The sequence below is a fragment of the Archocentrus centrarchus genome, chromosome 9, assembly GCF_007364275.1.
Source record: "Archocentrus centrarchus isolate MPI-CPG fArcCen1 chromosome 9, fArcCen1, whole genome shotgun sequence".
Classification (NCBI taxonomy): domain Eukaryota; kingdom Metazoa; phylum Chordata; class Actinopteri; order Cichliformes; family Cichlidae; genus Archocentrus; species Archocentrus centrarchus.
The window spans coordinates 24,314,497-24,342,355 of record NC_044354.1 but is presented as its reverse complement, the minus strand read 5'-3'; the positions used below and the strand labels follow the sequence as shown (position 1 = coordinate 24,342,355).

Below are 27,859 nucleotides of genomic sequence, written 5' to 3'. Positions count from 1 at the left end.
ACATCATCATATGCTGCTATGTTTGTTTTCAAAATTGGAATTTGTGAGCAGCATTTATGGCAAAACACACCTTAAATTACACCTTCTGGTCTTTGCTAACGACACACAGGTCCTGTGAACCCCGTAAGGTTTTCTCCTTTGGGGTACTGATATAGCAGTTTGGATATAGTGAAGTTTAGTATACCTACAACACAGAAGCAGACAGACTCTGCAGTCCTCTGAGATTCTCCACAGGGAGGCTTTCTTTGTTGCAGTTGTCCACATAATAAAGCTAATCATACACTGTAAAATATAGACAGTTTTTAAGATTAAGGTCATACCATTTCAAAACATTTGCACATAAATGAAGGAATTTTCAACCTTGTAGATAAATGAAGTGTATCTTATCTGAGGCAGTCATGTGCAGTTAAATATCCTCAGGTTAGTTCTCTTACAAGAGTCTTCATTCTCTTGCATTGTGTCATTATTTATTTACAAAAACTAAGCCAAAATAGAGAAGCAGTGAGTGGAAAAACTAAGTACACCCAGTGATTCTGTTGGTTGTAGAATGGCATTTAGCAGCACTCACTTGAAGTAATTGTTTTCTGTATGATCTTATCAGTCTCTCATTGTTGTGCAGGAATTTTGGCCCACTCTTCTTTACAATGCTGCTTCAGTTCATTGAGGTTTGCAGGCATCCATTTATGCACAGCTCTCTTAAGGTCCCGCCACAGCATTTCAGCCACTTCGAGGTCTGAACTTTGACTGTACATTTGCAACACCTCCATTCTTTTCTTTTTCAGACATTCTGTTGTAGATTTGCTGTTGTGCTTGGGATCATTGTACTGTTTCATGACCCAATTTCAGCCAAGCTGATAGCTTCACATTTCACTCTGGAATACTTTGGTATACAGAGGAGTTTGTGGTCGACTTAATGACTGCGAGGTGCCCTGTGACTGCAAAGCAAGCCTAGATCATCACCCCTCCACCACCGTGCATCACAGTTGAGGTGTTTGTGCTAATTTGCTGTTTGGTTTTCTCCAAATGTGGTGCTGTGCATTACAACCAAACATCTCCACCTCCTGCGTGGTCATGTCATGTCTGTCAAGGTTACATTCTTAATGCCTATGGAAGCAGTAAGGGTGTACTCAGTTTTTCACTCACAGTTTCTGTATTTTGGTTTAAATAGCACGGTGTAATATGTCATATGTAGTTGTTCGTCTAAGGTTGTATTTATCTCATTTTAAGATTGTGATTTTATTATGTTTTGATATGTAAAACCATAGAAGTGAAAGAGGGTGTACTTTCTTTTTACCAAGAACCTATGATTTACTCTTCTGTCTTCTTTTGTTTGACTGGTTTCAGACGTGAGCAACTAATCTTTTTGAGAAATAAATCTGCTTAAATATGCATGTTTTACCTGTTCACATCAATTGAAACGGTTCACATCAAATTGATGTGTACTAAATATTTGGGGCCTGTGTCCCCTGCTTCCCCTTGAAATCTATACCTACGGATAAAATGTGCCTGGAAGGCATCATGAAATAATTTCAGTGGTCAGGAGCAAGTCGAGCTTTGTTTGCAGTTCTTATCAAGCCATAGTCACACTTAGCAGCTGTAGTCGTGGTTGTACCTCACAGATCATACAGTAAATTAAAATTTATTTAAACTTTGCAGAGTCAGTTTTGAATATAGGAACTGGTGCTCACATTTTTTTTGGGGGGGGGGGGGGGGGGGGGGGGGGTTAGTATGATCAACTTGTCCCAGACTTATTGTGTCCATTGTGGACAAAAGAAAATATATTGTCTGGGGAACCGTGTTTTAAAAATATGCTAGAACTCTGGGAATCATCACTTCTTTAGTATCAGTATGTCCAGTGATAGATGATGGTGTATCCATGATGTCAGTACAATACAATGGGCACCCTTTTATTGTATATATGATGAAAAGTAACACTAAAACATTCCTGTTTACAGCCCCTTGAAGGAACTACGTTCTAAACCCAAGAACAGTGGAGTAATTTTGAATGAATTAAAGGGAATTTCTAATCACACAGACTTTTCTCTCAACTGTCTTTAGCGCTATCTAATGGTAGTAACAGCAATGACACCGAGAAATGCAGGAGACAGTACATGGGATGACAGCTAGTAAAAGTCACGTTTTCCACAGTGCAAATGTAAACCATCACGATGAAATGAGAGCACACTGAGACACAGTGTGAGCGGTGCACTCTTGATTAAATTGAGCTGTGTGCATCAAAGGATTTTGTTCAGGTGAAGGAAAATTCACACCTAATTATTTCTTTTCTGAGATTTGATTCTCTCTTAGTCTCCTCCAGGAATACCTCTCCAATGTGCAGGCCAGCCTGCATTTTCTTCTATTATAAATCCATCCATCCCTAAAGGAGAAGGCTGAGTTCAACACAACAGCTCTGTTAATACAGCTTATATTTTTCTTCTGTGAAGTGATTCTAAAGGTTGCACTGTGAAAATCCATTTGTAGCACTGGTGCATGTAGAAACCACAATGAGGCACTACAGGACTGATAACATAAGTGTACATTATATTAATTAAAATGACTAGGAAAGATGCGTTACTACAAAGTCAAGAAAAGGAGGACATTTGGTTAGAGGTCCGGGTCAGTGTTCATCTGCGTCTGCCCATGAACGATGGGAGCGCGCTCCCGATACTTCAGGTGAATGAGAGGGAAGCAGAGGAGCGGGACACACAGGTCACTGTGCGCGGCGTTAAAAAGAAACAATTAGGAGAAAATGAGCTACGTTACGTCGCTCGGGGTGCATGTTTTCATGACAGCATATCTACTCTTCGTGATGGGATGCGTTGCACAGAAAGTAAGTTGACATTTCTTTGCTGCAAAAATAATCCACAAGTTCCTACTCGTTTGGAGCGTCGTGCTCCCTTGTATGGAGAGAACCAAGCCGCGGACTCTGTTTGGAAAACGTGATATTCAAGTTGTTCGCCTCTTGGAAAATTCAGTCACCCCGAAAGACTTGGAGCAAGTTATTTTACGATAAAACAGGCGCCACCATTCATTTCGGCATACGTCCGATGAGCAATTGCGTCAGCTACGTGTTAAATCTAAATGCAGTCCGCCTGTTAGTACCAACCGTCAGTATACCAATCTAGCGAAATCCTTACAGACGTCTGTGATTGTAGCAGTACGTAGTGGGAACTTTGTTTTAAAAATGGGACAATGTAAAACTTTAAATCCCTTTTATTAGATAGCATTTCAGCCGACTATTTCAGAAGACTACCTCGCTTCGAAGAACAGGCAAGCTTTTGCTTTACGCGTGGGAGAAGTTTTACAATTAGCGATGCCCTCTTAAATTTACAGTTTTTACTCTTACATTTCGCCTACGCCGTGTTTGCTAACAGGACGGGACATACATTAGCATGACCCTCCCAACGCGCCGCATCTCATTGTGAAAGCTGAGCAGGAGATAAACTATTTAGCATAAATAGGTTATCGGAATGGCCGTGGGGGGTCAGTTCGTGATTTGGGTGGCATTTTTGATTGACAGAAATCACTTTCGGGTTTTATTTTTTTCTTACTTTTATTATACCAACAATATCCCATGTGGCTATCTGGCATGAAAGAAACCCTGTCACGTAAGGCATAGCCAGACTTTTCAAACCTGATCTTACTTCAACTTGAGCTCCTCTACTGCATTTAATCCGTTGCCATTCATGAAAAAGTAGCGAAAAAATGTTTCCTTTTTTTTTTAAGTCCAAATTTTGTGGCACATTTATTTATTTTTTTAAGATGTTCAAAGGGATGTTTTGATGGCACGGGCATGTTTTTGATGTTAGGGAATGGCATGTAGTCCAAACTGCTGAAATGAGAACCACATTGGGAACATGTTATCCTTATGTGAAACTTCTCGTACTCGGTGACTATGACGTCCAAAGCTTTGCCTCTAACAGGAAAAGTTTGTGATCCAAAGGTTCATCTCTGATGTAGAGGAAAGCAAATGGGCAGGAGCTGCTTCTCGGGTCTCTGATATGCAGGGTAGTGAGCTTATGGGTGCTTAAGAGTTGATTTTGAGGTGTTGAAGTTGTTCTGGTTTAATTACCTGAGATATGTCAGAGGTGTTAATGCATATAAGAGAAAAATCCACGTGAGTGAGGATGACGGGACTGCTGTTCCCCCCCAAAAAAGGGGAAAAAATACTTTAAAGCACTTTAAACTGCATCACCCACTCAGTCTTCTGACCCCACATTCTGCTGTTTTGTGTGTGATGCAGGATGTTGTCCCAGTTTCTGTGACAGTGGCTGCTGTTAAAATGGAAAAGGTTACCTTTGATACAGACTAAAACATGATTGTCACATTGTCAGCCGGGAGAATCTCCGTGGCTTCCACCTGTCGAGAGCTGTCCACTTGCGCTGATGGAGAATGATGGCTGAGCAGCACAACCCTCAGAGCTTGACAACAAAAGCCCACACTATATTGAATTGTCAGTGTCTCCTGTGTGCATAGGGTGGTCACTATCTTTGCAATTATCTGCCTGAAGTGGCACGGTAAATGATGGCTTTGTCCTCTGGCTCCTCTTGTATTAAGTTGGGTTTTTTTTTTTTCTTTTGGAAGAGCATAAACAAGGTTGGAATTTATTCTATTCCCTCCAGGGAAGAGGAAGCATCTCTTGTCTCTGGTGCCCTGCTCTGTGTTGCGGGATGTTTTATTTGTAGTAGTAGAGCTAAATCGATACATTTTAGGGCAGGGAGCTTTTCAGGGTTTACTATAGCAAGAAGCTCTGATAGACTTTGACAGTGTTTGTCACAAAACACTGTAGGTTATTAGTCTTGTTTGAGATGATATTCAAAAATGAGCTTTTCTGGCAATTCTCATATTTTTAAAACTCGGAAATATTGTTGCATCCATTTAGACTCTGACTGAATCCGGTTTAACTTTGTCAGCACAGCCTACAGCATTGGGCTTCTCATGGGGGTGCTGCCCAAAGACTAATTATCACTGTTTGCTCGATCTCGTTCCAAAATCTGGAAATGATTTCTCCAAACTGGTTGAAAACAACTGTGAAGATAAGGTCATGATTAGCCACAGGGTTCCACAGGCTTGCTTTAACAGCTACCGCAGCAGCAGCTCTTTTTTTTTTTTTTTTTAAGAGGAAATATGTTAATAGGTTTTACACCACAAACATGGAAAAGCCCACCCAGTCACACATCTTTTAGAAAACCACAGTCATAAGAATTTACAGTGCTCCACTTATCATTGTAGGCTACAGTGAATATCCTATGATGTTGATCAAACATGGATGGGCTCAAAGAGGTTTTTCATAAGTGGCTCTTGATGCAAATGGTGACGAAAATGGGCTGAAGTGACCGGCGAGGGCAACCCCAGAAATGCCTGGGCTTAATCAGACTGCCATGCCAGGTACTTATAAAAACTGACCATTGGCAGAGCGTGCAGCCACTTAATCCCAGTAGAAGAGGCAGGGGCTCGAGGGCGGATATGTGATAAGTCCTGGGCTGGAGTTTCGGCACCTTTCTACAGCTGTGAGGAATTACTTCAAGGGGTATTTTTTTTTTCTGTCTGTTCATTTTTAGACCGTCATAAAGACATAAGTCTGAGGTGCTTGCATACCTGCAGCTCTGTTTTTCTAACTTGTTCAATAAGTTATTCATAAGTCATGGATTTTTTTTTTTCCTTTTATTCTGTGAATGCTGCAGCTACCTTCCTCTGGGGAATTCCTGGATGTTTGCTAAACTTTGAGTGAAAGTGATTTAATAGAATTAATGTAGCTCGTAATTGTGTTAAACTCACATAGCTGCTTTCATCTGATTAGTGCTAGGTTTTTCTCATCCTCGTGAATTTTACGTTTTCTATTCCAGTAATACATTTTCTTTTTACTTCTGTTCTTTATGTGGCTCTGAATGTGCAGCAAATGTGTCATTTTGTCTGAATATTTATTTATTTTTTTGGTCTTCATCCCTGACACATCAAACACATCAGCTGTCTACTTAAGAATAGTTAAAAATGTAATCTATGCTTTCTTTTTATTGGTTAAAGATATATATTTTTAGTCACGCTGCATAATGCTATCAAAGTGTAATTATGCTGGTATTGGTTCAGAAGCTGAGTGTGATTTCAACGCATCCTGAGTGGACTGTTGCTATCCAAGCACCAGCCTGCGAAGCAGTGTCACTTTTCTCCTCCAGTAAACAGAGCTGGTGAGGATTCCTGCCCCCTTTTGAGGGGCCCGCCTGCCTGTTTATGAGCCAGTCCTGGGCTGTTTGTGCAGGAGAGGCAGAGTTTGTGTGTTAACAGCACTTCAGCAGAAGCAGCTCGTGTTGCAGAGTTTTCACAGCGGTGTCGTCAGGCTGGGTGTTTTTTTTTGTTTTGTTTTTTTTTAAAGAAAAATGTTTGCACTGGAGGCTTAGATTTGACACTGGACTGCTATTTGTTGAATAAAGGTGTACGGACAAATAGATTGGTTGGTTGGGTTGTTTGTTTGTTTGTTTGTTTGTTTATTTGTTTTAGGGGGGGAGGGGCTTGTTCACCTTTTATTCCGCAAGTGGAGGTCTAAAAATGAAATATTATCAGATACAAGCTATGAACACATTTATAGTTTCTGCATTAACTTTAATCTTTAGTTTGTTTTTTTTAATGTAAATTTTTGAAATTATATTAATATTTGAATTAAATAGTTTATGCCATTTCTGTGTGTTAAAATTTACAATAATTTTGACTACATGATGTAATTAAAAAAGCGAGTTTCCACAGGACTGCAGTCCTGTGGAAAAACCAAAACACAGAAGCAGTGTGTGGAAGTACATCCTGTGATTCAGTAGCTTGTAGAACCACCTTTAGCAGCAATAATGTGAAGTAATTGATAAAGTCATACAGAAAACAATCTCTCATGTCATTGGAGGAATTTTGGCCCATTCTTCTTCACAGCACGGCTTCAGTTCATTGAGGTTTGAGGGCATTTGTTTAAGGTTTGCTGCAGGATTTCAGATATGTGGAAGCCTGGACTTTGACTGGGCCACTGCAACACCTTGATTCTCTCCTTTTTGACCCAGCATGACCCAATTTGGGCCAAGCTTTAGCTGCTGGATTGGTGGCCTCACATTTGACTCTTGACTGTACTCTTTATCACAGCAGGTGTGCTTGAAACTTTACAACTACCAAGATGCAATAAATGGGTAAAACTGAAGTTCTGCAGTTCACACGCTGTTGATCTTGTGTTGATTTGTTTTTCAGTGCAGCGCCTGCCCCATTTATTTATTTATTTATTTTTGGTGTGGATGTTTGTATGTTTTTCTGTCTTAACCCTTCCAAACATGCCATATCTGTTATGTTTTTCCACTTCTGCTGCCTTGACCTTTAACATTTAACATGATAACTGAGGACTGTAGAGTCTGAGCTGGAGCTCTTGGGCTTTTTGCAGTTCTTCTGAGTATTACTTGGTCTGACTTTTGCGATGAATTTCCTGGGAAGATGCTTGCATGCTGGCTCCAGACCAGCAAACTGCTAAAACGTCCGCTTTCATAAAGACCTTAAGAACCCATATTAGCATGTTTTTGTTTGTTGTTTTTTTTCCTTGCGTCTTTTTACCTTTTTAAAAAAAAAAAAAAATCTAGCGCTTCAAAGTGAAAACTGTGGAGCAATGCTGTTTGCTTGGGGCCTCTCAGTAACGGCAGCACCTGGTCCAGTATTTCACTGCACAAGTCATTTCTGACAGTTGTGTCTTCAGTTGATCTACTTCTGTCCAGGGAAGCAGCTGTCAGTGGCATAACCAGTCTGCTCTTATGCCATGTACTTATTAGCATCACTTCATTAAAATATTATCCGTGTTCCCCATTTGTGGAGTGGTTCACCAAAACAGCAAAGTGGCCCATTGTTTTGCCATGAGAAAAGGCATCCTTGAATAATTAGCGGCCTGCCAGCGGAGCGGCCTGTGATGTAACAGAATTGAGATGTTTGGCATTGTAAGAATGTCCCATTTCCATTCGACACTGTGGCACTTTGGGGCCCTTTCATGTGTAGTCTAGCATATACAGCCCTGTGTCCAATAAAGATGGGACACTATAAAATTTCCAAATCAGTACTCCCTGTTTTTAATTGCAAAGGTGCAAAGGCAACATAGCAAATGTTCAAACTGAGAATGTGTTGGTAAATATACCAACACATTCGTAAACTGCTCAGTAGTTTGGGGCCTACTTTTTTGGATTTTTCCTTACATAATGAGTCTGGATTGGATAAGGTCCGGATTGCACACAGTCATTTTTTAACACATAGACTTTTACTTTGGAGCCATATTGTTGTTGTTATTAGGAACAGATATTGATAAGATTTGTGACTAATGATTCTGACTATAGATTTTTCATACTTTCCATGAAAAAGGGGCTGTCTGGATGGGAGCGTGTACTCACCCTAAACCTCTATATGTTGTCCAGCATTAATGGTGCCCTCTGAGACATTCAAGTTGCTGGTGCTGCACACCCCCAGATTGCAATTTTATTTTGTTTATTTATGGATTCATTGTTTTAACATTGCGAAATGTTATTCTTAAATTACGAGACCATTTTTTCCCACATAGTTGTAAAATGGTGAATACCTTTACTTTTCTTTACTTTTGAAGGATTAACTCTCATCCAAAAAGTCCATTCTTGCAGTAGGAAAAGCCCAGGTGGGATGTTCCTCCAGGGTTTTTTTTTTTTTTTTTTTTTTTAGCTGTTGGGATCAAATTCAAAATGGGCATTAAAAAAACACACACACACACACAAAAAATAATTTGCCTTTTCAACTTTGGAAACAAGATTTACATTTTAAGGGGGAGGAATGTTCCTGCTGCCTCTTCCTTGGAGCAGAGATAACGATCTTTGACAGAATAGGTGGAAAAACAAGGGAAAACAGGTCTTTAAGGCACACTGAAGAAAGGATAGCAAACCAGCATTGTGGTAAGATAAATGATGAGATATTCAATCCAGTCACTAAACCGTTTTTCCTCTAAAAGTGGGGGATACACCATCTTTCTCTTTGGCCTGTTATGCACCCATGTGGTGTTAAGTGGTCCCTCATTGCGCAACCTTGCTGCAAACCACTAATCGGCTTACTCCCTCTAACTTCAGCAGGAATGGCATTTGGCCCGTTCAAATGTCATCCGTGTAATTCTTTCCTGTATCACATTAATTTCTAGTAAGTGCGTAGGCAGTGCAAGCATGTCATGCACTAATGTACAGTAATTGCCTCAAAATGTCGGTAATGGAGAAAAATATCAGCATAGTGGTAAAACGTTGATGTCAGAAAGTTTTAAATATTAACAGTGAGCATAGATTTTGTTAAATATGTCAGTAAGATGCCAGAAACATATCAGTCTTTTACTGTTTATAAAGGAAAATGGGAAATGTACTGCAGTAAGATGGTTACTGTCTAACATTTTTTTTTAAATCTTTTTTTAAGATATTTATATAATCCTAGTCAATATCTTTTTAAAGGTATTTATATAATAAAAACAGACCCCTGATTGCCCACAAACCTAAAAGTTTGTCAGTGAGCAGTGTAGGTACTCAATGTATGTTCCAGGGTAAGCAAATAGCAGCGGAAATGGAAGATATTAATGGCATTATTTTGTTGTTTTCATACATTTGAAATAATAGAAATACAATTGAAAACCTGCTACTGGCTAGAAAAGGATCATATTATGGGTTGTGGAGATAACATTATGTGACCAACTATCAAGAGCGATGAGGGCACAGGTGAGGGTTACTCAAGTCAATCGTCATGTAATTTTCATGTAAAAAGGTTGAGAGAGACTGAGTGCAGCTATGGACTTGCTAATTGTGAAATCTTTTGGGTAGGATATTTTTCCAAACATTTAACAACTTACGCAACACACATTTTCTTTAGTTATGAAGGCCATGCTGCCCTAGCTGACTTCCCATGTGTCTTTAATATGTTGTGGCCTGGCTATGAGACTGTATTGGCTATAGAGTGTTTTTAGTTTGATCCCGATGACCTGAGGGCTGAGTGAGTGGTTCACTCTCCCAGTCAAAATGACATGCAGGTTTGCTACTTTAAATGTACAAGCTGCAGAATGCCTTTTTTGTATTTTGGATATGAATGGGGACAGATGACTGTTTGTTTGTAGCAATCAAAGTGCTTGTGTAGCTCCAAAGATTTTAGCTTTCATGTGTCTTTGATGCTCATTTCGGCCCTCGAATCTAAATTGTAATCTTAACGAGATCTTTTTAGACACTACCCCAGTCATGAGAGCAAATGTTGCCTGTGGTTGTTGGTTTGTTACCTGTCTGGAAAGAGGGTCTGTCAGACTAGGGCATTTCGACAGTGCAGAACAGGAAAGACCAACAGGAAAGCTCATAAACACTCAGGCCCCCTACAAAGGTCGGTTTCTCAGCTGCTTGGCCCAACCAAGCACGCATCTGCCTCTGCTTTGGGCAAAGGTCCCCTTTACACCAGTGAACACCTGGGAAGAATTATAGTCAGCATGTTTGACAAAATACCCCAGCCCCCTTCCCCAAGGGTTACCCAGGTGAAACACATGCTTTGATGTAAAGGCAGAACAGCAGAGGTGAACAGTTCACTGTAGTAGGAAGCGCTTTGAGTGCTTAATTCAAGTAGAAAGATGCTATATACAGATGTGGTCAGAAGTTTATATACACATCATGAGCATGAATGTCATGGTAACTTGTGGCTTTTAATGATTTTTTTGAACCTTTTCCAGGCTCGAATGATTGTACGACATACAAATTTAATGACTTAACAAAAACAAGAACTGGTTGCACAAGTTTGAATTTATTTTGGATTTTCTTTAATCCACAAAGGCTCAAATATATATCTGTACATTCACTTAAATCTTTTAATAAGGGATGCTGAAAGTTCTACAGTGTCATTTAACTTGACAAGGCTAAACCCTATTAACGTCTCGTTAGTGGTCACGATTGACTACAACTGTTAGTTTCTCTTTGCCAGCATAAAAAGGATTTGTTTGACAGCACTAATTGGACTGACCAATATTCACAGCAATGGGAAAGTCCAAGCAAGTCAGCAAAGATCTAAGAATGAGAATTGTAGATTTACACAAGTTGGGAAGGTCTCATGGAGTCAACAACTACAGATTCCAAAATCATCAGTTCAAGCCAAATACAAGTTATTTGGCCATGTTATCACTTTGCCAAGGTCTGGAAGAAGATTCAAACTGTCACCCTCAGATGAAATTAAACAGGTTAGGATGTTCAGGAACACCCCAGGAACCACCAGGGCTCAACCCTGCTATGAACTGTAAACTGCTGAAATACCAGCACTGCTGTCCAGTGAAGCAAGCTTTACATCACCATGGACATAGAGGGTGCTGACTTAGAAAGAAGCCCCTGCTCCAAAAACAACACCTTTGCAGTTGCCCACATGGACAAGCCAAATGCCTTCTGGAGGAAAGTTTTATGGCCAGATAAAGATTGAGCTATTTGGTCACAATGACAAAATGTATGTTTGGAAGAGTAAGCTTTGGTTTGGAAGCTGAGGCTTTCAAACCAAAGAACACTGGACCAGCTGTCAAGCATGGTGATGGTAGCGTGCTCTGAGGCTGTTTTTACTGTCAGTGATTCTGGAACATTGTAGAAAGTGGATGGAATAATGGAGGAGGAGGACTACCTCCAAATTCTAAAACTTCACCTCAAATCAGTAGCTAGACGATTGAAACTTGGACACATTTGGGTTTTCCAACAGAACAATGATCCCAAACACACATCAAAACTGTTGGAAATTGGAACCGTGCCAGAAACCACTCAATTTAATTAACTCTACCAATTCTGCCAAAATGAGTGATCAAATATCCAGCCAGAATTAGGCCAGAAATTTGTTGAAGGCTACCAAAAGCATCTGGTTGAGGCTCAACTTGCTAAGGGACGTGTAACCAAATATTAGTGGGGGTGTATGTTTATAGTTGAGCATATATGTATACTTTTGGCGCTGTATGAATTAGAGAAAATTCACTGACTTCATGTCTTCAGGTTACTGACAAATAATTTCAAACTTGTGTACCCAATTTTTCTTTTTTTTTTTTTTTTTGATTTTTTTTATTGAGTGTGTGTGTGTGGGAGTGTGTGTGTGTGTTGAGGAGTAAAGGTGAGGCATCATATTTATGTCCACAATGAGCATATATAAACTTCTGACCACAGATTTATGACACAACTAATTAACTAATTAGAGGATATCAGCTCTGCTCTTGACAATGATCAATTTTCAGTGGGTATATACATAGATTTAACAAAAGCTTTTGATAATATTGATCGTAAACAGTTACTGGAAAAGCTTGGTAGGTATGGGATCAGAGGAACTGTTTATTCCTGGGTAAAAAGTTATTTGGAAAATCATCAACAATGTGTTCAACTAGATATTACAGTTTTTGAATTTAAGATTATAAGTACTATCTTGCTGCCTAATACCACAAGGTTCTGTGATTGGTCCAAAACTCTTTATCTTCATAAATGACATTTCTAATATATTTATATTTGTATTTATTATGTTTGTAGATGACATGGCAATAATTTCTTCTGGTAAAAAATTTAGATAAGATAAAACTTTAATGATCCCACGACGGGGAAACTGCATATTACAGCAACTCAAGTACAGAGAAGAAAGATGAAATGAAATAAATTAAATAAATAGGAAACACTATATACATAAAACACATATCAATATACACACACATACATCAAAACACTGTATACAGATATCAAAACACTGCAGAGGGTGATGGGGGTTGTCCATAATGGATGTCAGCTTTGCTAACATCCTCCTCTCACCCACCACCATCACAGACTCCAGGGGACATCCCAGCACAGAGCTCGACCTCCGCACCAGTTTGTCAATCCTGCTCCTGTCCCTTTCGGTGCATCCACCCCCCCACCAGACCACTGCATAGAAAAGGGCAGATGCTACCACTGGGTCATAAAAAGTCTAACAGAGTCCTGCAGACACCGAAGGACCTCAGTCTCCTCAGCAGATGGAGTCGACTCCAGCCCTTCTTACACAGGATGTCTGTGTTTGTAGTCCAGTCCAGCTTGTTGTTGAGGTGAACACCCAGGTCAGAGACCACTGTCTCAATGTCCTTTCCCTGGATGTCCACTGGTGCTGTAGGGGATGACTTCCTCCTGAAGTCTATGACCATCTCCTTTGTCTTGCTGGTGTTGATTTGGAGAGCGTTGGTCTCACACCAGCTGACAAAATCACTGATGACCCCCCCCCCCAAAAATATCATCTGATATGCATCCGATGATGGCCGTATCATCTGAGAACTTCTGTAGGTGGCAGTGGTCTGAGTTTTACCTGAAGGATGAAGTGTACAGACTGAACAGAATGGGTGAGAGGACCATGCTCTGTGGTGCCCCCGTGCTGCAGACTACCACATCAGACACACAGTCATGGCACCTCACATACTGTGGTCTGTTGGTGAGGTAGTCAATGGTCCATGCCGTCAGCTGCCTGTCCGCTCCGGCTCCCTCCAGCTTCCCTCTCAGCAGTGCGTGCTGGATGGTGTTGAAAGCACTGGAGAAGTCAAAGAACATGACCCTCATAGTGTTTCCCACCTGCCCTAGGTGAGAGAGGGATCTGTGCAGCAGGTAGATGACATCGTCCGCCCCGATGCCGGGCTGGTAGGCGAACTGCAGGGCGTCCAGCGCTGAGCTCACCAGTGGGCGGAGGTGGTGCAGGATGAGCTTCTCCACGGTCTTCATCAGATGAGAAGTCAGGGCCACAGGTCTGTAGTGGTTGGACTCCCTGGGGTGTGCGATCTACGCAGGAAGTCTTCCACAGTTCAGTTTGAATGAACTTTTTGCATTAAGAGAGGAGGAATTAAATAGAGAAATTAAAGTTACAAGTTTCAAAACTTGGTTTGATAACAGACTCTTAATATATCAAAAACTAATTTGTAATATTTGGAAATAAAAAAGAGGTAACTAATGAGATAAAACTTAAAATCAGTGGTGTTGAAATTTTAGGAGTTTTTGATATAAAGTTCTTAGGGGTGGTAATTGACAGCAGGCTAACATGGACGCACCATATTAATTACATAAAGTTAAAAATCTCAAAGACACTTGGTGTTTTGTATAAAGTTAAATAATTGCTTACTTATAAATGCCTTATTTATAATTTACTGCACACTGATACTTCCATATAAGTGAGAATCTACACAGACACTTCCATATATGACTTATTGTGCAGAACTGTGGGGATCAAAACTTTAGTTAATGATATAGTTTTATTACAAAACTAGCTATACGCCTGATAAATACAGCAGGCTACAATGAACACACAAATTCAATATTTCTAAAATCTGATCTTGTGAAATTTAAAGACATAGTTTATTATAAAATCATTCAAATAATGTTTAATGCTAAATCAAAGACCCTGCCAGACTGTGTTCAAAAAATATTTTGTACTTCAGCAAACTAAATACACTCTAAGATGAATGTAAGTTTATTGTACCTCAGGCCAGAAAAGGGTTCAAACAGAGATGATTGTTCTTGGAGCTCACTTGTGGAACAATGTTATCCCAGATATGAAAACATGTAATTCATTATTTATTTTCAAAAAGAAAATCGTACAATATATTTTTCACAATTATGTGATTGAATATGTTTTTGCTTTTTGCTTTTTTGGAGGGGGGGGGGGGGGGGGGGGGGTGAGTGAAGGTTGCAAAACTTTTTTTTTTTTTTTTTTTTTTGGGGAGTGTATCATCTTATATAAAAGGTAACTTGTAAATGGATGTAAATTTTGAGTTTGGCATATAAGCTTTTGCTTCTGCTTGTTTTGGTCTCACTTACTGATTGTTAGATGTGCATTTATGATGGCTCATTTGTTTTTGTGTGACCAAAACAAAAATAAATTTAACTGAACTGAACTAATTCCTGTTGCAGGTGTACTTTGACTGTGGTGCCAAGGTGGGTGTGGTGGATGTCCAAGGCCTAATTCTGTCTCCTGGCTTTCCATACAACTACTCCTCTGGGACACACTGTGTCTGGCAGTTTGTTGTGCCTATTGATTACCAGCTTATTCTGGAGATATTTGACTTTGATGTTTTTGAAAGCCATGACTCCGAATCAAAGTTGTCCACTATCCCTAAATTTGAAGAAGAGGAGGCAGAGGACGGGGTGACTCTTGGTCCTGGCACCTTAGATGAAACCTCATCAGTGGCTAAAGTCCCTATGGTTCAGAGTGTAGGGGATACCTCAAAGACTCAACAATCCTCCCAAGATGGTGAGGTGAAGCAGATAGTAGTCCAAGTACAGTCCACAAAAATGGAGATTGCTGAAGTCTCAAATTCTGCCAAAAGATCTGCAGATGCTGCCTCTAGCCTATCTTTGCCATCTCCTTCCACTCTCCTCCTCTTACCTGAGGCTGTACCTCCTGGAGACAAGGCCATCAACTCTGCCTCCTCATTTCACCTAAGGGGAGATGCCAACCCTAGTACTAACCCAGGCATAGTTGTGGATGAGACCACCATTGCTTCGCCACACTCCACCAACACTCTTGCTGTAAGCCCTGAAACCCAGCAGTCTGTGCTTGACGCCTGCCCCCACGATGTCCTCTACATCTCAGACCTCATCACCTTCTCCTCTAGGTTCTGTGGGTCCAACCGACCTCCCAGTAGCCAGCTGGTGTTTGGCTCAAGCCAGGAGATGGTGGAGGTCATCATGGAACTCATCACTACCACTCATTGGGGTCGTGGTTTCGCTCTTCTCTTCCACTACCAGAATCTGACCGAGCCAGAGGGGGAGCTACGTGCCACTGCTTCCACAGCCAGCAAAATAGACACTCTGCTGGCTGCTGTGAGTGGAGCTGCTTTCTTCGCTGTGATACTTACAAGTGCCCACTGCATCATATTCAGGTAACAGAAGCGGTAACTTTATTATATTAAAGTCATTAGGTGTTGAAACCAGCAGATAACCACCTTAATCCAATACAGCTGGATATTAACTTTCATTTGCTGCTGCAGTATTACAATAACGGCATTAAGTTATGGCTGCTAACCGGGCTGTTGCCATAAACCATGGTTACATTGTGCACGCAAAGGATAGCTGACGAATAGTCCACTTTTATGGTTTTCCTGACTCTGAGAGTTTGGAAATTTTTGAAATAAGGATCAGACTTGTGTTTTTTTTTTTTTTTTTAAATATTCATTCAGTCTTAAAATACAAAACATTTCATAATAGAGAGATATGGATATGTACAGTGCTTAACAAATTTATCAGACCACCACCCAATATAAGGCTTATGCCACAGCTGCCCTAAATTAACAGTATTGGTAATTACCAAAATAATTTTGAATATTTTAATGCAGATAGTAATCCAAGAACAGTCCACAAAAATGGAGATTACTGAAGTCTCAAAGTCTGCCAAAAGATCTGCAGATGCTGCCTCTAGCCTATCTTTTCCATCTCCTTCCACTCTCCTCCTCTTACCTGAGGCTGCACCTCCTGGAGACAAGGCCATTTCTAAAATATTTGTATACATTTTTCTTGTTTCTTGGAACCGTTTTATTCTAGAAGAGAGTACTACCTGAAGAGTGGGGGTTTAACACCCAGAAATCATCTTTTGCTGAGTAATGTCTTTTAGTGCAAATGAAAGCTGGGGGGGATGAAAAGGCACCCACCTGTCACTCAGTCCGGCCACACCTTTCATTGTGCATAACAACTGAAACAAGTGTATTCCAAAAGCTCACACTGCATACAGTGTGAACTAGCACAAGAGACCAAAACCATTTTTTTTTAAACATTTTAATGCAGGGGGGTCTTTGGGACATAACTTCATTTTGAGCCATCCTCAAGTTGAGGAAGTTTGAGGAACAGCAGGATTTTTTTTTTTTAAATGCACCACCAAGTCAGTAATTCAATTTTTTAGGGAAATATCTAAGCACATATTTAATTGATTTATAGAACAGAGGCTTTTCAGTTATCCCATCCCTCTTGCGTACTCCTACCATCAAATCCTAATCTGTCTGCTATTGCCGGTTTTGGTTAAAGACCAAAAACCTGCCGAATAAGTGGCATTACCCTTCAGCCTTAGCTAAACTGTGTTTAACACTGTCTAGCATATGCCAAACTAAGATAAACATGGCAAGCATTTACCTTTAAAACATTAGCGTGTTAGTGTTGTCACATCAGCATTAAGTTCAAAGCCCTGCTGTGCCTGGTTAAAATGAAACCTTCCAAATTCTTCATGTCTTCAGGTAATTTTTTTCTGGAGAGGATTCACAAGTCTTACCTTTTAATTTCTCCCTGATTATAAAGGGTTTGCTCTGACGTAATATGCACGCACACACACAGACTAACACCCTCACACCTACACAGTCATGACATTGTTATGTTGACTCAGCTGGAACCCTCAGTCCCTGATGTGGTCACCCTCTGTGATTAGTTGGGTTTGGCTGCAACTGTGCGGCTTTCTTGATGTGAAGCATTCTCACTATAGACAGCAAAGCATTCAAGGTACAGCACCTGGCATCAGTTCCACTGCACAAAAACACAGGGGCAGCATGAAAGTGAATGGGCGGAGAAATGTGGAACAAGGGACAACGAGGAGAGGTAAAACTCAGTTGAGTTTGGTACTCATGGCATTGTCAGTCAGTCAAAAGGTGTCGTTTACAAGCTCTTCCCTCTCCATCTCAGGGGACAATGAACACAAACTGGAGGGTTAAGTTTGGAGGTTTGTAATACTATCTGTTCTGACAAGGAGACTGGTTTAACCTACTGGTCCAGATAGATTCTGAATTTAGAAAGGTTTGGATGTGTGCCTGCTTCAGTTTTGAGCTTTCAGTGAGAAACTGTTAAATATGATTGGTGTTAATTTCAAATGTGGTTTAGTGTCTCCAACTCATCCGTTAGGCACAATAACACTGGCGTTCTCACTGCTAATGACAGGGAAATTGGTAACACATGTTCAATAAAATGAAAGTGTAATTAGCAAAAACAGAAACACAAGTCATTCAGAAGCCAGGAAATGCATTACCATGAAACATCAAGCTCACAGGAAGCCACAGTAGCTGTTTTTTTTTTTTTTTTTTTTTTTTTTTCCCTTTTCTTATTCAATTGTTCCCTATTAACTTAAACAAGTTCACCGAAACCACTGGAAACCAACTAGCCTGGCGAGTCAGGCGAGATTGCGCGAATTTAATGCAGCAGTGAGTGTAACTCCCAAGGTCCCCCGTTGTTAGAAAACAGCCCAAGGTGGATGGGAGTCACAGTAGGGGTTGCTCTCAGTTGGTGGCTGGATATGAACTCATTCAACTGAGAGCCATTTTTAATAAAAAGCTACTTGCTCAAGTATTCCTGCATGCTTCAGCTGCTCACATGAACCATAAGCACATCAAATAAAAGCATCAATGATATAATGATATCAGACAGATATGTTAGACCTTGATAAACAGGTAAGTGGGTTTGAAGACTCTAATAGTAAAAGCCACATTAATACCTGAGGAGAAACTATCTGGCAGAATCAAAAGTTGATGTGCCACGCTTCCATCTGATCGCTGTTCCAGTGTCTTTATTGGAGCACTGCATGTGGTCAGAATTCACATACACTTAAATGAGGATCAACACTGACAAAAGTGAAAACCCTGTAGGAAAGAAGTAAAAGACATCTCAGCAACAACCACTCTGTAAACTGCTGAATGAAGCGTGTGTGTGTGTGTGTGCGTCTAGTACATTGTTCCATGCTGTAACACAGCAATTACTGAGTGGAAATAGCTGCGGGATTGAGGCGGGTACTGTTATCAAAAAGCTCACATCAGTTCAGTTATATGGGGTCGTGTCCATTTTAACATTTGTGGTTGGAAATTATGAACCCCAGATGAGTTTTTATTTTTGAGAAAATGCTGCTAAGAGTGGGAAACAACTGAGGACACCCATAAAAGCTGATTATCAGATGTGTGTGTATAATTATGAATTGAATTGCTGTGGTATTTCATGTTTTCCAGACCCAAACTGTGTCCAAAAAGAGCCAGCTCCTGCGCATCCAGCAATTCCGAGGTACAGATGTTATTTTAGTTATGCATAAAAATGAAGTTAATGCCATAGGAGGTGTTGGCTATTTGACATACGTGGACAAGTGAACATGTGATCCTTTTGAAACTACACCTAAAGATGAGGCCCAAAGATGTAGTCTTCCCTTAGAAGCAAATTACCAGGGACATGACAGGAGAACTTTAAATGACATTTACTGATACTTTGTTCAGTAAATGATTGAATAACACTTATAAGCCTATCAACTTTATCTGTAGCCAATATTTCATTTGTTTGTAAGAAAGACAAATCCGTTGCAACACATTTATTTTTATTTGTTATTCATGACAGTTTTTATTCTCTTAATTTCTCTCCTTTCTAAATGTGACTGTCATCCTCTCCCCTCTTTTTGTCATGATAACATGATCAAGAAATTTTTCAACTGAATAAACATTTTAAAATAAAAACTAAAAAGGTGGAAGATCAGGAGGCACTTCACACCTCTGCAAGAGGCCAGCGTCTCAACAGTACATTCACACTACCAAGAAAATACACTGGAGGCTTAAACTAAAGTTTAAGCTGCAGTTTAGCATTGTGTCTTGTCAGACTCAAGACTGACAGTTTTTTAGGACCATACAACCACAGTATGGCTGTAATATAGTGAGATAGTTTTGGTTTGAAAGGTAGAAGAGGGACAATAGTTAGCAGAAAAATGCCAACAGTAAGTAGAATTATTGGTAATGCTGTATATTATTTAGAACACAGGCACTATATGAAACTCTGCTGTGCCGCTGCATTTATGTAATAAACAATGAAGGTTCTTTTTTTTTCTTCATTATGTAAGTATAAGTCATACAAGTACCTAAATAATAAATTTGATTTGACTAAAAGCTTATGATTATATTTGAATTATATGAATATTAGCCATAAAACTTGACCAGATATTTTCCTAAAGAATAAAAAAAACTTGGATCTGAATCCATAATTTTCTCTCTCTAATAAATCAAGGAATCTCTGTATGTGAGTCAGTCTGCCTTTTAGTTTTCAATCTCATGGATTGTTGAAGATCACATGTGACGTTTGAATTTGAGGTCTCTCGGCTGAAGCGTGGTCTCACGTTTGAGGTCTTTTCCCTTTTGCTAGGCAGTTAGTGGGTGGAACCTGACGCCCCTGTTCCTGGGCATTAGCATTACAAGCCAATGTGTAATGTTTCAAGATTCAAAGGTTCTTGAATCTTTCATGACATCTGTGACAACACAGAACATACAGTCAGCCAAAGAGTGGAAAACCAAATCTTTTCACTGTGGATACAATGGGAGGCAAACGGCAATGAAATCACAAAGGAACACTTGGGGGGGAAAAAAAAAAAAAAAAAGAAAAAAAGTCTGCCCACATGCTTATAGTCTGAAAGCTTCCCACAGACAAAAGTGTCAAGAAAGAACCGTCTTTGCTGGTTCTGGAAAACTGTATCAAACCGACAGGACGTGGCTGACCCAGACTTTAGCCTTGGGGCTGGAGGAACACCCACTCCAAATCTGGTGACTGCCACTTAAAGTGCTAATATGTGATCCTTGTCAAAGCCCCCCCCCCCCCCCCCCCCCCCCCCCCCCATTCTAACTCTAACCTTAGCCACTCACACCCACTAATTTTGACAAGTTCACATGAGAATGTCATTAAAAAAAGTACACCAGTGGACTTGGAAAGTCCTGAAATGTGCTTTCCCAAAGTCTAAAGAGACCTTTGGTCAAAACCAAAGGTGAACCAGCTGCCACCAAACTTGGAACGCTGCTTCATAAACTCGCCATTTAAGCTAAATGTTAAAGAAGCAATTTAACCACATTACTGAAGCTGGTAGTGTGTCATCAGACAATGAATTTGTGCTGTGCCCTAGAAGATATTTCTGCTGGCTCAATAGTACTGAATATTTTTGCACTACTGGTAACTTGATGAGGCTCCACAGATAAACTTGCATTGTGCTATGCTGCAGGTACCAGAGGGAGTCCAGAACACCGTGGCTGAGGTCAGTGAGCTGCAGCTGATTGCTGAGAATCAGGCCAACCTGGAGACGACCACAGAGCAGGAAAACAACAACCTGCCACACACAGGTTGAGAGGACACACACCTGCTCATACATGAATGCACCCCCCCGAAGATACACACACACACACACACACACACACACACACACACACACACACACACACACACACAGTGAATAGCCTAGTTTATTGGATTGCTGATGTTGGCCATTTAGTAAGTAAATAAATGGCATTCATGCTCAGAATCAAACTGTGTATAATAGTCTTACAAGGAATGCACTAAGAGGCACTGTGGCAGGCCCAAAGACTATGAATAGCGTGTTACTGTGGATGTCATTTATAAATCATTTAGATTTATAGCTACATAGCATGCTTAGACATTTAATGAGAATAATTTCAGGAATGACAGTGACACCTCCAAGAATATAAATCTGCCAGTAATTCGTTTCCTGGGAAAGTGCTGATAAAGTTTATGTGCACTAATTTAAAAGTGAAGACTTGAGGTTTGAGAAGAGGTTTGCGTTTCAGTTGCTGTCTTCTTAGATTAATTGTGCGTTAAACAGTGTAATTGGACTATCTATACTTGGGTTTTCTTTTATTTATATGTTTTGCTGTGATGGGTATCACTGCTCATGCCAGCCACTAACTGCTTTAATGTATTCCAAACAAAAGGCTACTGCTGTCTATGGAAATGAAAACGAGGAAACTCTTTTACAGTTTACTCAGCAGGCTTTTGTGCACTGGCTCTGGTTTAAAAACTGAGTGTTGTAAAATATTACATTAAAACAATGAGAAGAGTTTTCAAAGGAAAGTAGAATTGCACTCGTTTTGGAGCAGCACACAGGCTGGATCCTGGACTTCTCTCGCGCTCTCAGTGGGACTGAACCCAGGCTGAGAGATTTGTGGGTTTGTGGCATTTAACCCACAAAGCAGCCTGGGAGTAGTTTGAACCACAGGGCAGTACAGGCCCCACTCTATGTGCTCCAGTCACAGACAAAACACACAGCTTACAAACAATGACTGAGTTAAGATTAGCCCCTAGTAAGTGTAATTTCAGTGGTAAGAACTGTCTAAACTTTTCTTTCTGCATCTGTAGTCACTGCTAGTGGTGATCTATCTCAGAATGCGGATGTGGACATTTCCTGCAGCGGTTTGACTGAGCTCGACCTCGGTGCCGATGAGGTTTTCATTGTATCCTCAGGCCCTAGCCCGAGTGACCTGCCCCCTTCACCTCACACGGTAAGAACCTTTTTCACACCAGTGAATATCACCAGACAGCGTCATGGTAAAAAGAAAGTCCACTGTCTGTCCATTTTAAGGTTTTAGCAGGTCGAACTGTGTGACCTGCTGCGCTCTGGCAGGCGCAACAGGTGCATCAAAGCCAGAACAAACAGACTAAAGAATGGTTTCTTTGCCAAAGCCATAATTACTCTGAATTCACACATGCACTTCCCAGTTTAACTGCACAATACCCATATACTGGGCAATAATTATTTATTACTCATACCAGGCATGTATGGTGCAATATTCATTCACCAATGTGCAATACTTATCCACTGTATACTTTATATTTTTATCTATATTATCTTTTCATTTTATATATTTATATGTGGACTCAGAACTGCATTTTCTTTCCACTTTATGCAGTTTGGCACTGAAACAGGAGTGGCCTTCTAATCTCATTATACATTCTGTATGATGACAGTCATTCTATTCTATAAATACAACCTCACTGCACATGACACATTACACCATGTCGTCATTTAACACATAAATAAGCCACAATGAAAAAGCAGTGTATCAAAAATTAAGTACATCCTTACTGCTTCCATAGGAATAGCCAGGTGCTGCTAATCAAATGCACTTAATTAACTGATCATCAGAAAGTGTGATCACCACTATGAAAGCAGACGTTTGGGCAGTTTGCTGGTCTGGAGCATTGCCAATGAGCGCAGTGCCAAAGAGGAAGGACATCGACAGTGATCACAGAGAAGGAATTGTTGCTGCCCATCAATCTGGGAAGGGTTATCAGGCCATTTCCCAACAATTTGAAGTCCATCATTCACAAGTGGAAAGCATTCAAGACAGCTGCTAATATTCCCAGGAGTGGACATCCCAGCATATTCACCCCAAGGGCTGTGCAATCCTCAGAGAAACTGCCAAAAAAAAAAAAAAAATCCAAGATCTCAGACTCTACAGGCCTCATTTACTCATTTAGCATGCTAAATGTTAAAGTTGATGACCGTACAATTAGAAGAAAACTGAACAAATATGGCTGTTTGTAAGGTTTCCCAGGTGAAAGCCTCTTTCTAAAAAGAACGCGGCAGCAGGGTTTACATTTGCAAAGCTGTATCGAACCAGAAGACTTCTGGAACAATGTCCTTTGGACAGACAAGACCAAAGTGGAAGTGTTTGGCCATAATGCACAGCTGTGTTTGGCAAAACCCAAACACAGCATATCAGCACAAACACGTCAAGCACAGTAGTGGAGGGGGGGGGGGGGGGGTGATTTGGGCTTGTTTTGCAGTCACGGGGCACAGGCACCTTGGAGTCAGTGAGTTGACCATGAACTCCTCTGTATACAAAAGTATTCTGGAGTCAAATATGAGGTCATCTGTCCAACAGCTAAAGCTTAGCTGAGACTGGGTCATGCAACAGGACTGTGATACCACGCACAGCAGCAACTCAACAGCAGAATGACTGAAAAAGAAAAAAGAATCAAGGTGTCTCAGAGTCCAGACCTCAACCTGATTGACAAACTGAATGAAGGCCTGCAAACCTCAAAGAACTGAAGCAGCGTTGTAAAGAAAAATGGGCCACAATTCCTGAATTGATGCGTTGTATCAATTCTGATGATCCTTCAGCGTCATGAGCATCACCTGCAGAACTAATGGCACTCCTATCCATAAACTTTGTACTTTGATGTTTTATTTAGCGTGCTACTAACATGGCTGTGGTCTTGTTTCTGTTTATTTCCAGGCATGTGGAAATTAGTAGGAAAAAAAAAGACATGAATGTCATACATTGGAAAACATACATTGTGTATTTAATCTCAATGTCGCACTCACCATGGGTGATCTTGTCTCTTTGAGAAAATGATCTCTGAACCAGTGTACATCAGAGGTGGCAGGGCATTCACTGCTTTGAACTGACCCAGTGTTGCAAATAGGACTGACACCATTATACTGGCAAACACATGGTACAGTCTAAAACTATGAAAACTATTGGGATAAATGGGACACGAGGATAATTAAAAGATAGGACATGCGTTGAGGAAGCAATAGTTCAAGCAGGCATTTTTTTTCTGCTGTTCTCTTTTGTATTCTCTCAGAATAAGAGTTGGCATAAAACTACTTTGGCAGCTTTTTGAAGGACTGGCAAGCTTTTCTGCAGCCTAGGCTAATGGAGTATTATCTTCAGAGCCAGATTCCCAGCTCCAATTGTGTGTGTGTGTGTGTGTGTGTGTCATTTGGCACACAGCGTGTGTGGTCTGCCTGTGTGTGTCCTCAATGCATGTAATGTATTGCAATGTTAAGGAAATGTTGCAAAATTCATCCCCTCAGTATCAGTGCCAGGTAAACTTCCAGGTTGGCGTGGTTCTTTTCATGCCACACAAATACGCACTGAGCCTGTAAACCCCCTTTTGATAACATTTTGCTGCGAAAGACCCGTTCTAAGAAGAGCTTCGGTTTAGCAATACAGCGATGAGAAGATTTGAAAACCTTGCTGTAGGCAGGGCTGATGAGATCAAGGCAGAGACGTCTGGATCAAAATGGTCTGGTACATTCCTCGCCGTCTGAAAATCAACAGACTTTATTCGGCTTGTTCTGTTTTTTCGAGAGCATGTCAGACTTTTCCAAGCACCCCTGAATGGTCCCCAGGCCCACCTTTGGAACTACAGTTTATAAGTGCACTGAACTGGGCGGCTGAGTTCTTGCCTCATCTTTCAAAACTAAAAGTTCCTATTGTGTTCTCAGGCTTTAGTGTGGAAAAGAACATTTTATTTAAACCCCAACTAATTCTTGTCTAGACAAAGCTAGCCGCTAGTGACTCTGAGGGAAGGATTATCGCTCTCTGAGTACAATTCCCAAAACATTCCCCCTTGATCAATAGCAGTTCAGGAATTATAAAACGATCTTCACACATCCAGCTTGTCAATATTTAGCCTCTTAAGCTCAAGTGAAATTACCTACATGAGGCTTTGTGTCCCCTAAAATTCTTTTGTTTTGGTCCTGAAATGCACACTTCCCAGAGTAATAGTTGTGCTTAAACAATACCACAGATGTCTCTAAAATTGTTCCAAACCCCCCTGCTGTTCTCTTGACAGTTTTAATATACTTAATAATAATGAGATTTGTACATTAGCCACACACGCTCGGCTCGGCTGGCTGTGTGACAGAGCTAGGCTAATCAGAACACTTCCTTTCCTGTTAATCCATTAGTGTAGTACACAGGAAAATCTGTATGGAGATATTCACAGATGAGGAGGAAATGCAGCAGGTCCTAATGTTCATACCCAAGAGAATACGTTGTTGCACAGTGTTATTATTTGACTGCTGGTTTGGCAGCAGTTTAAGTGTGGAGCAATGGAGAATACTTTCTCTGTTTGAGATTTAACTATTTGGTTTTCTGCTCTTACAGTCCATCTATTGGTGACTTAATTTGATCATTAAATATACACACATGCTGCATTATCCTTGTTGCCTGGTAGCAATATATTTTAATTTGTGATGAGACGAAGTAGTGCTTTTGTTTCCGAGCCATCTTTCATGACAACGATGCATGCTTGACTGAGTAAAAGCCCTGTAGGATATTAAAGATTGTAGGTGCAATGAGCATTAAACCACCTTTGATGTGGTCATTTTTTCCTTGTGTGGTATTTTCACCTGTATTGATGCCTCCTGCATACAGGTTCTAATACTTGATTTTTTTTTTTTTGTGTGTGTGTGTGCACGTCTTTCAGCAGCGGGAGAGGTTTCTGCGACACAGTGACACTGGTCCTGGTCCTGCAGGTGACTGGCCCACACCACTAAACTCCACCTCCTCACCTGGATCCAGATCCGTCAAGGACGGCAACAGCAGCTGTGCCAGACCGAGAGCGTGGAGCGTCCGCACCTTCCAGGACTTCCTCCCTCCATTGCCGCAGCTTCATAAGAAGTGGTGCAGCTGGAACTCCACCAGTCCCTTCACCAAGCTGGTGGACAGTGTTAGTACTACAATCCTTACAGTCTTTTATAAACCAAGGGTCACTTTCAGCATGTAAAGTTAATGGGGAGCAGTTGATGATTTGGTGCCATGCTGCTGAAATGACCTTATAACTGACAATTTGTCTGACTGAAACTTCAACCATGGAGGTGATTTTCTTCAGCATCATCCATATTTAGCAGAAAACTGTTTGTGTAACTCTTAGTACAAAATAAAACTAGTCAAGTGTCTTTTCACTGAATTGGGTGGTCAGACTCTACTAAAAGACCAAACAAATTATGATTGGGATGAACTGATCTTGAAACATAAGATTGAGCAGTTTATGTAAAACTTTGTGTACAAGTGACAGAGGTTTTACTGTAGGACATCTACCATTAGTATATAACAGTAGTTAATTAAATGTGTGGTTAGCCTACTATATCAAGTCTAATATCATTCCAGCCTCCATCCAGTTTGGTTGCTAACTGCAGAGGTGGTGACAACAGGAAGGGTTTCTCCGACGTTCACCTGGAAACCAAGGCAGATACCAGCACTGCCTCCGAGTCATCCATCAGCAATGCCTCCTACCCCCTCACGCAGCCCGCCCAAAGACAGCGGCGTCTCAACTCAACCAGCAACCTGCGACGTTCTCGGTTTACGGGGCCATGTTTTGGCCTTCTCTCAGCGACGGCAGACCCAGCGAAGGCCCTGGGCTCTTCCTCAGACCCCATCACTGGATCTTCTTCCTCCCCTCAGTGTCAAATTGAGAGTGGACATGCTGGAAAGCTTTGTGATTTCCCAGGTGAGGGTGATCACATCAGCGTGCCCGTGTTTGCCATCTCTGAGGAGGAGGACCGGCAGCCTCTGGTCCCAGCTGAGCACCTGGATCAGACCTCTGCATCTGCTTTGCTCAACGGGCTGATGAGGGGGACATATGAGGGCAAGGTGCCTGCTGTAGGAAGCACCAGCCTGAGCTCCCAGAGGCCCAGACCAGAGTGGAGGCTTTGGGGAAGCCAGGTGTCAGGAGGGGTTGGTTCACTCTCTTCCAGTGTGCTCACCGAGTCAAACACAGTCAATGGCAACCAGCCATCTCTCGGTCTGTCCACAGGGCTGTGCAGTGTGACCAACCAGATATGACAAGATGGTGATGAACAGGGACACTGGTGGGCCTGTCATGTATTTCTGAACTCTTAGTGTCACTGTGATATTTCTGATTTACTCCTTTAATTTCCAAAATCAACTCTTACGTCTCCTGTAGCTTCCTGTTGGCATATATTTTCACTGTAGTTTTTCTATTTTTTATAAAGTTTGTTTCATGCTTTTCAGTGCATTATAACACCAATCATTCTTCCTGTGCCAGCTTTCTTTTCCTTTCCTTAATGTGCTTCTTCATGTGGACATTTCTTTAGTACGTCATAGTAAATACTTATACAGTGGCATGTTACCTAAAAGTGTTCTGCTCAGCATAGATCATACATTTTATATCAATGCTGCAACAGTTCAGGCACACAGTGTGTACTCCTAAGGCTAATGCCGGATTATAAAAGGGAAATCAAAATAAAAGCATATTAAGTACCAATATACACCACTACATAGCATAAAGACAGAAATAGCATTCACAGTAGTATTAAAAAAGTCAGTTTGAATAAATGTAAAGTG

General features: G+C 40.9%; 1 protein-coding gene across 2 annotated transcripts; it reads left to right on the top strand.

Moving 5' to 3' along the window:
• Positions 1-2,635: 2,635 nt before the first annotated feature.
• Positions 2,636-27,801, top strand: LOC115785568 (uncharacterized). Of its 2 annotated transcripts, none has more exons than XM_030737306.1 (7): positions 2,636-2,830; positions 14,895-15,865; positions 18,953-19,004; positions 20,965-21,082; positions 22,113-22,255; positions 25,983-26,222; positions 26,663-27,801. In XM_030737306.1, exons 1-7 carry the CDS (start codon positions 2,750-2,752, stop codon positions 27,335-27,337), a joined length of 2,280 nt encoding a protein of 759 aa, XP_030593166.1. In that variant the 5' UTR covers positions 2,636-2,749; the 3' UTR covers positions 27,338-27,801. The 2 variants fall into 2 exon arrangements, with proteins under 2 accessions (XP_030593166.1, XP_030593164.1); XM_030737304.1 differs by having other exon boundaries at positions 2,639-2,830; positions 25,980-26,222; positions 26,663-27,798.
• The last annotated feature ends 58 nt before the right edge of the window (positions 27,802-27,859 follow it).